The sequence below is a fragment of the Leguminivora glycinivorella genome, chromosome 8, assembly GCF_023078275.1.
Source record: "Leguminivora glycinivorella isolate SPB_JAAS2020 chromosome 8, LegGlyc_1.1, whole genome shotgun sequence".
Classification (NCBI taxonomy): Eukaryota; Metazoa; Arthropoda; class Insecta; order Lepidoptera; family Tortricidae; genus Leguminivora; species Leguminivora glycinivorella.
In genome coordinates this window covers 24,816,731-24,834,285 of record NC_062978.1, presented here as the reverse complement: position 1 = coordinate 24,834,285, position 17,555 = coordinate 24,816,731, and the positions used below count along the sequence as shown (strand labels likewise).

The window sequence follows — 17,555 nt, the reverse complement described above, 5'->3', positions numbered from 1 at the left end:
TGCAAAAACGTCTTTGAAATCCGCGCGCTCCATTTGAAATGGGTATAGTTCAAAAACTACTCAACAGATTTCCATAATTTTTATAGTATTATGTAGATAATATTATCAGGTTTAATTTAAATACATAAAAATGCAGCCATGTCATAGAAAATGTATTGGTAAATTTCACGAGAATGAAAAAAAAAGTTTGAAAATTTCATATTTTTCTTATAATTCGGCCGCCATCTTAAATTTTTTTATGACTTTAATTTTTTATATTAATAAAATCTTCAATACAAACTGACAGACATCCCAACCATCAAAATCGGTGCAGCCGTTATAATCCTATAATTTTTTAAAAATATGCGGCCGCCATTTTGGAAAATGTCCGCCATCTTGAATTCTAGTGGATGAAAATCGTGTTTCCTCGGATGAAATCATTTGTATTGGTCCCTAGTATCACTGTGCAAAGTGGCTTGCTTTCTGCATAAAATGCAGTTTTTTTCCGTAAGCCCTATGACTAATGCCTTAGTAACTCTTTCTCATATACGTAACCTATTTCAGTTTTGGCGATTATCCATAAATACCCGCAAAGCGGTGAATTCTGGCAACACACAGTCATTTGTCACTCTCCCTTGAACTCGGACGTGCGCCGCATGCGCTCGCGCACCGTTACTCACGTGTCGCCAAAACAACAGCGCACTCATCGCAGCGGCTCCGTTTTAGACAATTATATATTTTTCATCACACCCCGCACTTTAAATGTGCTATTGCACGTAGGCGGAGCGTGAGTTATAGAAAAATCGTTCTCCCAAGGGAATAATGAAATTTCTTGTACCGTACTTAACTTTTTTACATATATTTACATATTTTTTACATTGCGAGTGTGATGAAAAACATTGTGTGTAACTCGAGGAGTATGAGAATATTACTAACTCGAGACTTTACTCTCGTTAGTAATATTCAACTTCCTCCCCTTGTTGCACAATGTACTATTTATTGTTGGCGATGAACTCGACAATAGTACATTGTGCAACAAGGGGAGGAAGTTGAATATTACTAACGAGAGTAAGTTAAATCGCGACGGTTTGCCGGAGCGATTTAATGACTCGAGTTAGTAATATTCATACTCCCCGAGTTACACGCAATGTTTTTCATCACACGCGCAATGTAAAAAATATGTAAATAGATGTAAAAAATTTAAGTACGGTACAAGAAATTTCATTATTCCCTTGGGAGAACGATTTTTCTATAACTCACGCTCCGCCTGCGTGCAATAGCACATTTAAAGTGTGGGTGTGATGAAAAATATATAATATACTTATCGGGCTAGCCAAAGTCACATTCTGTGGTGATTGTGGTGAACGAAACGCGACTGCCTCTGTCAACGAAGACGATACACGGAGCGTGAAGGATTTGTTTGCAACTTGTCTACGTACCATATTCTGTAGAATTTATAATATGTACATATTATAATCGAATTAAACTAAACCAAAGATTAAGAATTTTATAACTTTAACGGACAGTTAACGAATCAAATTCGGTGGGAAAATTATGACAATATCCAAACCTACTACTCTAAGATAGAGTCAGCAATTAAACAAAGTCTAGACGCTACCACTACAATAGAAAAAAACAAAAGAAAGATTCTTTCTGAAGAAACTATACAACAACTGCAGAAACGTTCGAGCCTACAAATGAAAAAAAATAAAAGTAAAGAAGAAAAAAAAGAACTCTCTTTGCTCTACAAAACTACAAATAAACTACTGAAAAAAGACTATGAAAAGTACAGAATGGAAATAATTGAAAATAATTTAATCAGCACTGGAAGTCAAAAGAGAGCCTACAAGCAACTGAACTCTACAAAAACATGGATACCTACACTAAAAACGCACACGCAATCAAGCAACGTTCAGACAAGAAAGGATCTAATAAACATTGCCTCAGACTTTTACCAGAAGCTCTACCAAGAAACGCCTAACACCAAACTAGAGTACAAAAAATTAAGCACAAAGTTTGATACTATGGTAAAGCCTTTTGACCCTACGGAAATATTAAAGAAAATCGACAAACTAAAGAACGAAAAAAGTTCAGGGCTAGACAACATCCCTAACGAAGCGCTGAAATTTGGAAAAAATGTACTATTGGTTCATATTACAAGACTATTCAATAAAATCCTAGAGTTTCAGGAGATCCCCAAAACTTGGGCGGAATCCCGAATTACCCTTCTATATAAAAAGGGGGACCCCACAGACATCAATAACTACCGCCCCATCAGTCTACTACCAACCCTGTACAAACTGTTTGCAATGTGCCTGGAGGGACGGATAGCGCCAATAATAGAACGGAACCAACCCGCAGAACAAGCCGGCTTCCGCCCAGGTTACTCTACCATCGACCACATCCATACATTGGAGCAAATTGTAGAGAAACATCTAGAGTATAAACAGCCGCTCTACCTTGCATACATTGACTACGCCAAAGCATTTGATTCTATCTCGCATGACAGTATATGGCAAGCCCTGTCACACCAAGGCGTCCCGAATACATACATAAATATAATTAAGGATATATATAAAAACAGCACAAGCAGGGTGAGCCTAGACAGACTTGGGCCAAAAATATATATAAAAAAAGGCGTGAAACAAGGAGACCCGCTCTCTCCTAAAATATTTATAGCCGTGCTCCAAGATATTATGGGAGAGCTAGACTGGAGCCGAAAAGGAATCCAAATAGGTTCAGAGTTCCTAAGCAACCTTAGATTCGCGGACGACATCGTTCTTTTTGCAAATACAGCACGACAGCTTGAAACTATGATAGGAGAGTTAAGCAACGCCAGCAGAAACATAGGCTTATTATTGAACCCATCAAAAACGAAAGTTGCCACGAATAGTAGAAAGAGCCCTATTATAGTAAACGATACAGTTATTGAATATGCCGACAGCTATATTTACTTGGGGAAACAAATCTCATTTAAAAAAAACAGACACGAGGACGAGCTAGAGCGCCGCGTCAACATAACATGGAAGAAGTACTGGAGCCTCAAAGAAATTTTTAAATCTAAACTTCCATTAAAACTCAAAAAGAAAGTTATAGATTCGTGCATATTACCTTGCCTATCATACGGAGCACAAACATGGGTTTTCAAAAAGGACATAAGAACGAAAATACAGTCATGCCAGCGAGCTATAGAGCGAAGTATCATGGGCATAAAAATACGAGACAAAATAAATAGTAAAAAAATTCGTGAAAAAACAAAACTGATAGACGCAGGCCAACACGCCCTGCAACTGAAATGGAGATGGGCGGGACACGTAGCTCGCATCACAGATGGAAGATGGACAAAACGCGTAACAGACTGGCCAGGCCCAGTTCGAAAAAAAAGAGGACAAGGGAGACCCAGGGATCGCTGGGCCAACGAAATTAAGAAAATAGCGGGTAGAGACTGGAAGCTTAAAGCGCAGGACAGAAAATTATGGAAACAAATGGAGGAGGCCTATACCCTAAGCGGGGCCATGTAGACCGGATTATTTTTAAGTACTTGTTTGTTAACCTTTATGTTTGCATGGAAATAAACGGCTTTATTATTATTATTATTTGTATGTCCTTTCCAGTTCTCGGGACCATGGGGTCCCGGACTTTTGGGAGGCGTGCGTGGGGCCGAAGCCAACAGCGCAGAGGCCCTTTAAGACAGTTTAATTTAAAAAGTAATGTGACACTAACCGGCGATTATCCCTGTCTGCACTATAGTAATGCACCCAAGGACAAGCCCCGGTTAATGTAAACTATTGTAAGAAAATGGTACAAAAAGAAACCAGGCTATTAGGTTGAGTTGCTGGTGGATTGGTAACCGGTACTATCGGAAATACTATGGCACCTGCCTTGCTCATATGTTATAAAACATGACAAAATAGGCAGGCGGTGACTCGCCAACTCACTACATGGGTCCCCGAAAACGGCCGCTCGCACGGAGCGACAAGGGGACAACATTTCGTGAGCGGCTCAGGGTGCGGAGAGGTGTGCGCCGCTTTCTACCCAGTCTGTACGAAACAGCCACTGTGCATATTACATATTATAATTACATATTACATATTAATACATATTATTATTACATATTATAATCGAATTAAACTAAACCAAAGATTAAGAATTTTATAACTTTAACGGACAGTTAGGTAGGTAATCAGCTAATTGCTTAATCACCCCATATCCTAAAGTAACAAAAATATTTGACAATAAAAAATTCGGAACTGAAACCTGAGTATGAAAGAAAATTTTAAGTGCGATGGTAAATATTTCACCAAAACGTCTTTACAATTCGTGCATACGACGGGCGCTAAAATAAGTATATAATTATGTCGAATAATATTACCACCTGATCAAAATATTCGTGTTTTTAAATTAAAGGAAAAATAGAAAAATTCACACCTCCGGACTCGAACCTGCGACCTCTGGCCTTGCCGGGGCCATCTCGCAGACGTTTCTGCATGTAAAAAAAAACAAATTTATTCGTAAGTGATACAGTGGTCCCTCTGTAGTGTATTCTGTGCTAACGATATAGATAACAATCACTTTCTGCCGTTAGCGGTCGCGGGTCGTGCCGAATGGGTTTGACCGATTCGCAATTAACTATTTAATATGGTTTTAATACTTTTGATCTTTATTTGATACTTTAAAGATGATTTTGAACCTGATTTACTATTATTTCATTCGCATATGATTTTATTTCATTGCGGACTGTTGAGGTTAGATACTTTCAGTAGGTATACAATACAATACTCCTATCAAATACTACTGAACCTCGTCTGCGAGTTCTCGCACCGTGTAAATAGGCCCTTTAAATCATATCTAAGTGTGTGAAATGGGATGCACAGCGATCACTAAGATGAATGTATTGTGATCATGAGCTTGATACTGAGACTGACAATACTGACATAGAACTTAGTAGTATGCGCACGCGCACATCATGGACCGAGAAATAACTGAATAACCTAACCACAAAATTACACATGCATACATATAATCACGCCTGTATCCCATAAAGGGGTAGGCAGAGCACATAAACTACTAAGTTTCAGAGCCACTCTGCCACTGCCACAAAATTAAAATTTTGAAAAAAACCCCGGACCTGAATTTTCATGAAACATGGCTAAGAACACTCCCGACTAATTCAGCTTTAAAAAAAACTAAATCAAAATCGGTTCATCCGTTCAGGAGCTACGATGCCACAGACTGACACACACATAGACAGAGAGACAGACAGACAAACAGACAGGCAGACAGACCGACTGACAGACAGACAGACAGATAGATAGGCACGTCAAACTTATAACACCCCGTCGTTTTTACTTATGAATATAGAGGGACATACTCGTATAGATGGTCGCTGACCTCCTAAACGGAGATGGAAAATAAAGAATTTAGATGTTAAATTAAAAACAACACAATTATGTCGGTATATGTCAGTGTCAAAATCATAGTCACCATCGTCGTGTGTCATCGTATCAAATCCACTTCAAAACTTTATCAAGTTGTTACATCCAAATCAGTTTCCGGGATTTCTATTGAGTAGTTTTCGTTGAAAGAGTCGCGATGACTGTCGGAGATTCACAATGATATCCGTTACGACACAATGATTTGCGAATAGTCTGCGGTTAAAATAAGCAGAATAATATATGGTATAAGTTGTTGCAATTTATTGAAATACATACATTTGAATTACTTAGTCACACAACTCGCTGCTAAACTATTATACCCTTAATCGCAGTTATAGTTCCCCCCTTTAAAATTGATATTTGATATGCTTAAATTGCAAAATAATGATATCTTTGAGTTCGTATCAAAACGAGTTCATAATTGTAAGAAACTGTTAAATCTTAGTCAATCCCCGGGAAATCTGATGTCCTAATTCGATACGAACTCCAATGTACCTCAAAAATTCATTTAAAAAACCTAGCTGTATGTCATCATAAAGTAGCTACATAAAGATTGCATAAGTCAGTGCATAAAGTGCCGTAGAAATTGCACTTGAGACTCAGACATATCCGATACATATCGAAACCTGAGCTAATTTTAGACTTATATGTAGTTCAAGTTTGAATGGAGCCTCTCGAGTCTCGTCGAATGAGTCGCACGATTAGCCTAAGACCGGTACGATATTTTTGAAAATAATTCTATAACAGTAGTTTTATTTCATATACAGCGCTTAATCGCAATTTAAAAAACCTATATTTACGAATCCACCAATAGTTTGGAATGGAAGATATTAAAAAAAACTACGCCCAGAAAATAAGCGTTTTCTTTCAGCAAAATACCTCACAGTAATTTAATGGTGGAAACATGTAGAAAAAAATCAGTTTTAAGGTTTACAACCCGAAGCCACCTAAATATATGACGGGAAATAAGACTATTTTTATTGATATAGAATTTTTGAATTTTGTCTAACGTGCTCTAGAGCTGATATAATAACAGATATTTTTAAGCAGAAATGAATAGCACATAATTTTTTAGATATTTAACATATAAAAACCACCAACATATTTATATGGAAATAAAAAAATCTAAATAACTGACCGGGCAAATTCGAAACAGATAATAGTACGAGGTTGACTTTTATTGTCCCTATTTAACAATATTAACAGCATGATAATCCACCCAATAAGTTTGACCTTTATTTAATACTTTAATTTAATAGTATATTTACATTTTTTGCGTGGTTTGGTTTGGACTTTAGTGTCTTACATTTAGGAATCCATATAGCAAACCACCACGCCAGTGGAGCTGGGCCGAGATTAGGTGATGAGCCGTGTCACATGCTTTTTATTCTGTTCTTCTATTACACATTAACGTAAATGAGGAGGCACACTGACATTTTACCCCGCCAGGCGGCGCCTATGCAAGAGTCTAGGCATGTTACTGTCATTCATATGTGAGAGAGAGAGAAAAAACATAATTATCAGATTCTCACTCTCACGTCTCACGGACTAATAGGGTGGCGCCATCTGTCATATCTTTTGAGTGTTCCTCCTCATTACATGCGTATTTCTACATAAGTAATATTTTAGGTAGATTAAAAACAGACGTTTCCCACCGATAATAAAGTCCAAAGTAATTAAAAAAATTACATATTTATTTTAGGCATGCGATTTGACAGTCGTCGAAAAGAGTATATACTTGTCAGTACATACATCTATCTCACGTTTTTCTCTTCTACCATTTGACAGATCTCCGTCATCTTGTGAAATGTATTCTTCCATTCTTCAGAATCGTTGAAGCAACGCTTGTTACAAACACGCGAAAGCTATGCAAAGTCTAATTTCGACCTATGGGTACGGCTAGGTATAGCCCCGGCGATTATCGTTAGACTTACAAGCCACAGGTCACGGGTTCAAATCTCAGTGTCGCATACGTATATATTACAGCTTTTTTAATTCATTTTTTTATTTATATTATAAGTTGATGAGTACAAGCTACTGCAATGACATTAAATACAAAGACGCACAATTCATAACAATTTTTTTTTTAAATCTGGGTCTAAATTGCATTTATAACATTCTTGTTGATGCTAATAACGTTAACTTCTTATCTGCTTAGGAAAAAAATCGTTCATGCCATAACCAACTTAGTGTATAAAGACCTAAGTATCAAAATTACAAATGGAACTGCGACACACTAAAAACTTTTTATCAAAATACCTTTTGTCATAATATGCTCAATTGACTTAAATGTCAAAATGAATTGCGAACGAATATTGAACGAATGGAGCCGCTACCAATATATAATAAGTATGTAGGTATATATTAGATATTTCCAATTTGTTCCATAAATAGAAATATGTACCTAAAAAAAGCCGCAATTTTACTTCTTCATTACATAAACTTTAAGAATACATACATACATACATACTATCACGCCTGTATCCCATGAAGGGGTAAGCAGAGCACATGAAACTACTCAAGTTTCAGTGCCACTCTTGGCAAAAAGGGGTTGAAACAAATCGAAAATGTGACATTGCAGTGACAGGTGAAACTTTAAGAATACCCTACTGTATCATCTTTATCTTGGTCACTTGTACTCCGTTTATTACAATAAATGTATGTAATGTATGTATGTGTAAATTTCCTGAAATAAATGTCATATCTTGTTGTCACAAAGAAAAATTTACAGGGCTTCCAAGAATCTCGAGCTGGAAGGATACAAATTAAAATATTTTCTATGAAAATAATTAAATTCGACAGCAGACAACTCAAAGGTTAATCGGATTTATTTATTATAGGCATTTGTTTTAAATTAAATATTAGTGGCTCTGATCTGATAGTAGGATATTCTTTAAAATTTATTTTCAAAAGGAGATTTAATGTTATATATGCAAATAGTATTAGAAGTGTCTACGCGAGTGTTCGAATTTAATTATAGGATAGCACATATTGAAAGTACTGTAATATGGGTACAAAAGCCTGCCTATTGAAATATAAAATACATAGCAAATAGTTTTTTTTTTACTTTAGTACTTTTACAATATAGTATTTTAGCAAATAGACTTTTCGACTTTTTATTTACACTACATACCGACCATACAACTGACTCTAATTAATCTTGGTTTTAAAAAGTGTAAAATGTAGACCTAAGTGCGTTTTCACATTATCCGATCCGATATCGGATGTCGGACCGATATCCCATACATTACAGGCGGAATCTTGGATTCTTCTATTGATATCCTTCCGACATCCGTTATCGGATCGGATAATGTGAAAACGGTCTAATAGCGACTCAATAGTTTTTGTTCCTTGACGGTCATTAATTTGAACTAATAAAATTATTTATTTAAATCTATACAATTACAACGAGTATTATAATGTATAATACATTCATTTTGTAATGTAATCACAAGAAATAACTTATAGAAATATATTCTACCCTTTTTGCTTGTTTTCCGATTACTATTTAGCCAATTTTTCATTGAGTCATACCATGGACTTTCAATAGGGACTGAGCTCACACTTTTTTTGCCATACTAAATTGAACTTTATCACCGGTGCAGAAAGGCGTTCTTATTAGACTAGTAAAAGTGTGTCCACATGAGAGGGTCAAAGTTGGGGCTGGTGTCCCTCTCGCACGTGTGACCAGTGTTAAAGAGATTACTATAGTAGTAGTATTTTTACCTGTATGATAACTAAGTTTATAAACTTCTTAAATGATTTTTGTATTATATCGAGGCAAGGATATTAATACCTTGTAACGAATTGGTAAGTCATTATTATGAAGCCATAAAACCAAAGATTTGCGCAATTAAAAAAAAACCTTTAATTCGGTATTAGTACATTTGGTAATAACTTTGAATATTGACTGGTATCCCCAAATAATGACAGTGATGACGTCATTTAAATAATTTTGACAGTGGCAATAAGTGCGAGAGGGAGACCAGCCCCAACTTTACCCTCTCATGTGGACACACTTTTTGGCCTAACAACTCAATCTAGCTGAATAATATATTTTATAAAAATCTATGAGTCATACCGGACAACTGTCACTGTACATTTGTAATCCTTATTACAAGGGCATATCGTCTAGCGATGGTTAGCTAAGACAGAGTACTGCGGTTAGTAGGAACGATGTTGAACCTTAGGTTACCTTCAATTAATACTAATACTGAAAGACAATTTTTAAACTTATTGCATTACATGTGTCTAACAAAATTTCAACGAAATGGGCTGTAAATCTAATACTAAAAAAATCTATATTTAAAAAGAGAGGGTTGAAAAGGGTATAAAAGAAAAAAAGAAAAACAAGAAAAAAGATTTCCACTGCCGAGGATCGAACCCACGACGTCAGGTCAGGAGCGCGCCCATCGTCTTACGCTACTATAACTGAGCTATTTAAGCGATAGTAAAGGTAGCGAAATATATTATTATACCGCGATGTAATGAAAATACGAATGAATAACTAACTTTTGAAATAATGCAGAAAATGACATCGTCAATAGTAGAGTTTGTAGGTTAATGAAAAATATGAAAATACTTCTTTCAGTACAGGTTTTAGCGCTTCTTGGCGTGCATTTAAAGGTGGCTTATTTTTTATACTTCTTTATTATGATCCTAACGAAAAGTCTGTTCCAATTTTTTTGCTGATATAATTTTTGCCGTGAATGTTCTTCCGAGCTAGTAAAATATTGAACTTCCGTTTTGTTTTTAGGGTGGTTTCAGTAGAAATAGTGTTTCAACACATAATGTATGTACAAAACAACCATAACTTCACTTGTCCTATTATTGCTTGTGTCATAACTAATTTAATTACTCCGCTTCTTGTTACTACAAAGTATCATTCACAAAAATAGGTGGTTTCTTAATGTGTTATAAATGTCATAAATTAAAGTAGTCGAATTTAAAACAAAAGTCCTGATACCATTTTCGCCTGATTTTTAGTGAATTAAAATAATCTTTTTTTTATTATATTATACGTTTTTTGTCACAAATTTTGGTGGCTTAACTAAAAAAACTATACCAAATTACCAAACTTAATTTTTGGTGACATAAAAAGTACTGTTATAGAATTAAGTTATTTTCCCAGTAGTAGCGAGACCGGATAGCTCTTGGGCTAGATGTTTGTCGGAGATTCGTGAGTGAAGATACGCGATATGACACGATAATGTGAGAACATTCTGCGAACGTTACGGTCCGAGTTTTAGGCACCAACAAACACATTGCAACTGTATTTGCAAGTTATGTGTTATGAGTCACACGAATTCGCTGTAAAAGCACGTCCTAACTACTTATTCTGCCTTTGTGATTCAAAAATAATCTTGACCTCTGAAACGATGTCCCACACACACATCGCTCAGATGTCAGCTCTGTCATCTGGCCTAAACGCTGTTTTTTCAATAGTACCCCAGGGATACAACCTAACAACCTACCTACCCACTAAACAGCGATAATTCGGTCACACAAAGATATTTTATGAAATTACCAAGAACATTACCTGCATGTGTTTTAAAACTTTTCATAACTGACACATTTCGTAGGTCTAAATAAATAAAGTTCGGTACGTAACTAAGGAATATTCGGCACTTAGACTTATATTGACCGGGATATATGATTTTTGTCGAGCTCCCGATATTTCAACGCAGTTGCATGCATCATGATCACGGAAAACTGAAGCAGGCGGGAGGATGTCAAAGTTGCGTAGACAGCGCGCGATCTACCCTCCTTCGCGCGCGTCGGCTGCGTTCACTTAACCAATAATAATGAAAATAAATGTGAATCATTCAATACTTGTAAGGCGGGATGGCGTTTGGCGAAGTGGAGAGAAAACCGAGAGTACGAATCTAGACTTTATTGACAAGGTTACAAGTTAGTGATACCTCACTGAACCTGCATGACCCAGCAAAGGTGGATGCAAGCATGGCTAGGTAGGTTTACTTAGCTAGAAGACACCGCAGCACCGAGTAAAGCACCGCAGCTACAACAGATGGCGCGCCCGTGGTCGTTCGGTGTTGTTCTCGTTACAAACTCTCATTAAGTACTAAAATCTTCCAATCAACTTCAAGCCTAAGTATCTTCCTCTTCTATCTTTCTCTAGGAAACTTACTGTAGTGATATTTCTAAAATTCTCGCATGTTTGTTTCAGAGAACGCACAGTCCGGTGCTCGTCGGTCCTCATCGGAGCCCTGGGAGTGTCCCTGATAGCCCTCGCCGTGTACACCGCGGTGCTGGTGCTCACGGAGCACTGGAGCCCGAGGCCGTGTCTCAGCGAGGAGTGCGTCGGGACTGGTGAGTACATCCATACTAATATTATAAATGGGAAAGTGTGTGTCTGTTTGTTTGTCCGTCTTTCATGGCAAAACGGAGCGACGAATTGACGTAATTTTTTAAGTGGAGATAGTTGAAGGGATGGAGAGTGACATAGGTTACTTTTGGTCTCTTTCTAACGAGAGCGAAGCCGCGGGCAAAAACTAGTATAAAGTAAACAAACTGCAGTTCTAGGAGTACAGTCCATAGCATTTTAAAACCTATTCAATTTTCTCAAACGCATCAGCACTACGAATTAAACTCTTTTAAGAATAGTATTTACATTCGACACGAGTTAGGAATTTCCTTTTCGCACGTGTGTCGTAGGACGAGTACAGATGGCAATCCGAAGTTTCGACCTGACTAGAAATGAACCACATCTCGCACTAGTGCGTAAAAAAACACCATAATATGTACTGAAATAGTACATTCGATACAAGTGCGTAAAAAATGAAGTTCGCAACTAGGTTGTCTATTGTTTGCCCGACAGTCATTTAACATAATATTCATTTGCCCGAATCTAACTTGCCTCAATTTCATTTGCCCGAATGATTTGTTTACCATAAAAATCATATGACATACTCGTTGTTTATCCGAATATTACCTTCCATAATCATACAATGCCATACTATTTGTTAGCCATATTATTAAGTGCAATAATATGGTTTCATAGAATATTCAAACGCCATAAGCAATTATTGCCATATTAATTGTTGCCCATATTATTACCTAACCTAACCTACTTTCTGATAGCAGTTTCATTTTCCAGGGGTCACAGTTCTAACCTAACCTAACCTACTTTTCCAGCAGTTTCATTCTCCAGGGGGTCACAGTTCTAACCTAACCTAACCAACTTTCTGATAGCAGTTTCATTTTCCAGGGGGTCGCAGTTCTAACCTAACCTAACCTACTGTCTGATAGTATTTTCATTTTCCGGGGGGTCACCGTTCTAACCTAACCTAACCTACTTTTCAAGCAGTTTCCTTTTCCAGAGGTTCACAGTTCTAACCTAACCTAACCTACTTTCTGATAGCAGTTTCATTTTCCAGGGGGTCGCAGTTCTAACCTAACCTAACCTACTTTCTGATAGCAGTTTCATTTTCCAGGGGGTCACAGTTCTAACCTAACCTAACCTACTTTCTGATAGCAGTTTCATTCTCTAGTCCTTCTAGTACCTATTATAGTAGTTTTCGATTCTGCCAAAGCACATTATGGAAATTGACTTTTCTGGACGCTAATTTGTATGACAAATGATGGTATGGAATGTGGTAATTACGGATTTCGATGATTCTGACAAATGACATTATGGAAACTGACTTTATGGGAAACAAAGTTTCTGACACTAGATTAATATAGTAAACAATGATTATGGCATAAGATGGGGATACCCCCGGTTGTCTATTGTTTGCCCGACAGTCATTTAACATAATATACATTTGCCCGAATCTAACTTGCCTGAATTTCATTTTCCCGAATGATTTGTTTACCATAAAAATCATATGACATACTCGTTGTTTATCCGAATATTACCTTCCATAATTATACAATGCCATACTATTTGTTAGCCATATTATTAAGTGCAATAATATGGTTTCATAGAATATTCAAACGCCATAAGCAATTATTGCCATATTAATTGTTGCCCATATTATTACCTAACCTAACCTACTTTCTGATAGCAGTTTCATTTTCCAGGGGTCACAGTTCTAACCTAACCTAACCTACTTTTCCAGCAGTTTCATTCTCCAGGGGGTCACAGTTCTAACCTAACCTAACCTAACCTACTTTCTGATAGCAGTTTCATTTTCCAGGGGTCGCAGTTCTAACCTAACCTAACCTACTGTCTGATAGTATTTTCATTTTCCGGGGGTCACAGTTCTAACCTAACCTAACCTACTTTTCAAGCAGTTTCCTTTTCCAGAGGTTCACAGTTCTAACCTAACCTAACCTACTTTCTGATAGCAGTTTCATTTTCCAGGGGGTCACAGTTCTAACCTAACCTAACCTACTTTCTGATAGCAGTTTCATTCTCTAGTCCTTCTAGTACCTATTATAGTAGTTTTCGATTCTGCCAAAGCACATTATGGAAATTGACTTTTCTGGACGCTAATTTGTATGACAAATGATGGTATGGAATGTGGTAATTACGGATTTCGATGATTCTGACAAATGACATTATGGAAACTGACTTTATGGGAAAAAAAGTTTCTGGCACTAGATTAATATAGTAAACAATGATTATGGCATAAGATGTTATGAGAAACAATATTATGATTGTTGAATAGGATGGCAAATAAAATTATGGCAAATGAAATTCTGGCAAATGGGGGTATCCCGGATACCCCCATTTGCCAGAATTTCATTTGCCATAATTTTATTTGCCACCCTATTCAACAATCATAATATTGTTTCTCATAACATCTTATGCCATAATCATTGTTTACTATATTAATCAAGTGCCAGAAACTTTGTTTCCCATGAAGTCAGTTTCCATAATGTCATTTGTCAGAATCATCGAAATCAGTAATTACCACTTTCCATACCATCATTTGTCATCCAAATTGGCGACCAGAAAAGTCAATTTCCATAATATGATTTGGCAGAATCATCGAAATGCGTAATTATCACAGAGACGACACTACTAGAAGTACTAGAGAATGAATCTGCTATCAGAAAGTAGGTTAGGTTAGGTTAGAACTGTGACCCCCTGGAAAATAAAAATGCTATCAGAAAGTAGGTTAGGTTAGAACTGTGACCCCCTGGAAAATGAAACTGCTATCAAAAAGTAGGTTAGGTTAGGTTAGAACTGTGACCCCCTGGAAAATGAAACTGCTTGAAAAGTAGGTTAGGTTAGGTTAGAACTGTAACCCCCTGGAAAATGAAAATGCTATCAGAAAGTAGGTTAGGTTAGGTTAGAACTGCGACCCCCTGGAAAATAAAACTGCTATCAGAAAGTAGGTTAGGTTAGAATTGTGACCCCCTGGAAAATGAAACTGCTTGAAAAGTAGGTTAGGTTAGGTTAGAACTGTGACCCCCGGGAAAATGAAACTGCTATCAGAAAGTAGGTTAGGTAATAATATGGGCAACAATTAATATGGCAATAATTGCTTATGGCGTTTGAATATTATATTAAACCATATTATTGCACTTAATAATATGGCTAACAAATAGTATGGCATTGTACGATTATGGAAGGTAATGTTCGGATAAACAACCAGTATGTCATACAATTTTTATGGTAAACAAATCATTCGGGCAAATGAAATTCAGGCAAGTTAGATTCGGGCATATGAATATTATGTTAAATGACTGTCGGGCAAACAATAGACAACCCATAAGATGTTATGAGAAACAATATTATGATTGTTGAATAGGATGGCAAATAAAATTATGGCAAATGAAATTCTGGCAAATGGGGGTATCCCTCGCAACTAGTGGCGATAAATTAAAACACGACCGAAGGGAAAGTTTTAAATCGACACGTTTTAAAAAGTCCTTTTCAGTACAGATGGTACTTTTTTTAAATATACTTATATGGGTAGGGGGAAGCGGGGTAGTTAGGCACAGGGGGCAGTTTTGAACACCCACACTAACTCCTTACCTACAAGCTTAAATACACCTGCGGCAACACTCAAACGTGCCTTTGTATGTGTGAGTGACGTACCGGCGGCCGCGCCGCTCGCCAGTCAGCCGTTGCCGCTCAGCGCGTCGAAACGTGTTTTCGTTTTCGCGGTCCCTAAGTAAAAATTTTACGTGTTTCTGATCGAGTGGTGCCGCAAATTTAAAGAGTTTAATGGATGAGCATTATTAAAAGCAGTAAGTATATCTATTCAGTTATCAAGTTGGCTTATTATTTAGAACTAAAACTTCATAGTATATTTTTAATAAATATTTTATTTTAATTTGTCGAATGGGGTACTTTGGTTGGGGCAGTTTTGAACGTATCAAAGTGCCCCTTTAGTGTACCTTTCCTAATAACCTTACTGGTAGGTACGTAGGTATCAAGAGCACCACACTTAATTAACCATTAATAAACTTTTTGTAATGTTTAAAAGGATTATCATTGGTCAGCTAAGTGTGTTGTTCTGAAACGCATGCTGTTAGGGGCAGTTTGATATGTATCAAAGTGCCCTAAATTGATGTATCAAAGTGTCCCATACTAGATATCAAAGTGCCCTGCATGTGGGGCAGAATTACACAAATACCATTTTTTGTTTAAATCAATATATCTCTGACTCTGGGTATAAATTTAACAAGAAAACGTAAATTTTGTATACCTTAATAAATATGCTGTCAACTAGGTACAAAAAAAATGTATTTGAAGATCATTTTGGGCTCTAAAATCAATTTTGAAAAAAGGTGTACGTATCTGCCCCGCTTCCCCCTACACCTGTTGTTATGTAACCATTATACCTAGTGTAAGATCTGTACACCAACATGAGAGCAATAAAAATTCTATTCTATTCTATTTTCACGCACTAACTAGTGCGAGAAGTGGGTCATTACTTGTCAGGTGGAAATTTCAAAGGACCATCTGTACTGAAAAAGGAAATTCGTAACTCGTGTCGTTTTATCGCCACTCATTTCGAACTTCCTTTTTTCCGCACTTGTATCGTAATGTACTATTTTGTGGTCAAAACAATGTAAGTTAACGCCCCAGTTACACTTATAATACCTACTACGTTTTTTATTCGTCTTGATTACTTAGTACCTATTGATAAAATATGTGTTCCTTCTGGGAGCGGTGTAAAAATGACCTAAATATACTCCATCAAACAAGTCTGTCAGTAAATAAGAACAAAGAAAACTATAGGTATCCTTTTCTCTAGCACCCTAAAGAAAAGGATGCATATAGTTTTCTTTGTTTTTATTTACTGACAGACTCGTTTGACAGAGTATAGCGTTTAATTTTCCTAACTTTGCGATGTCTAGAGAAAAACGTGAATGGTACACGTGCATGTGATATACTACAACATCACTAGATCATCATACAACGCATGAATAATTAAGAAAACTATACGCATAAAACAAATAAATTACCATATGAAAATTCCATTAAAATACCCCGCTGGCTTAATAGTGATAGCCCTACAATTATTTCTGACGTAATAATATTTATTTATGCGTTTTTATGCGTATTTTTCATACCTACGCATCGATTTCCTTTAATAGTTTCCTTTTAAAGCAAAATGATGAGTTAAATGCATGTACTTGTGAGTTGTATCATCACAACATATTTTCATACTGAGGCATACGACCATCGTCATTTGAACTAGTTTTTAATTATTTTAATTCGAGAATTAAATAATCCACGCGCGTAGGGAAACTGCGCGTTTTCACGGGAAAATGATACAATTACAACAATTATGGAAGGATTTTAATATTGTAACTATTGTTAAGGCTTATTTACACGGCGCGCATACGCATACGATGTTAGTTACATTGCGCCCTGTTGAGGTTACATACGATTCAGCAGACCAATCCAATACGGCAAAGTTCTTGCTCCGTGTAAATGGACCCTTAATGTAAAATATGCATAATGTTACAGATACAATGCCACGTGGTTGCATATATTACTGGGAGATGATTCAAAATTGTGACGCTTTATGTAAATGAAACTAACACTTAGGTTCCTAAGTATTTGCGTCGTGATATTATATGAATTATTAATTAGTTTTAAATAGTTTGCACTTACATGTATTTCAATAATTTGAATAACCATAAAAAAAAACAAAGCTAATGTAATTCTAGGAAAGAGATTATAGATACGTAACTGTGGTCTGTCTCGTACAT

At 36.5% G+C, this 17,555-nt stretch overlaps 1 protein-coding gene across 2 annotated transcripts in view; it reads left to right on the top strand.

Moving 5' to 3' along the window:
• LOC125228590 (neprilysin-4-like) overlaps positions 1-17,555 on the top strand; it is a 97,016-nt gene that overhangs the window by 55,353 nt on the left and 24,108 nt on the right. For both annotated transcript variants that reach the window (XM_048133212.1, XM_048133211.1), the window contains exon 3: positions 11,602-11,744. In XM_048133212.1, coding sequence (XP_047989169.1) covers positions 11,602-11,744 — 143 coding nt within the window. The remainder of the gene's footprint in view (positions 1-11,601; positions 11,745-17,555) is intronic.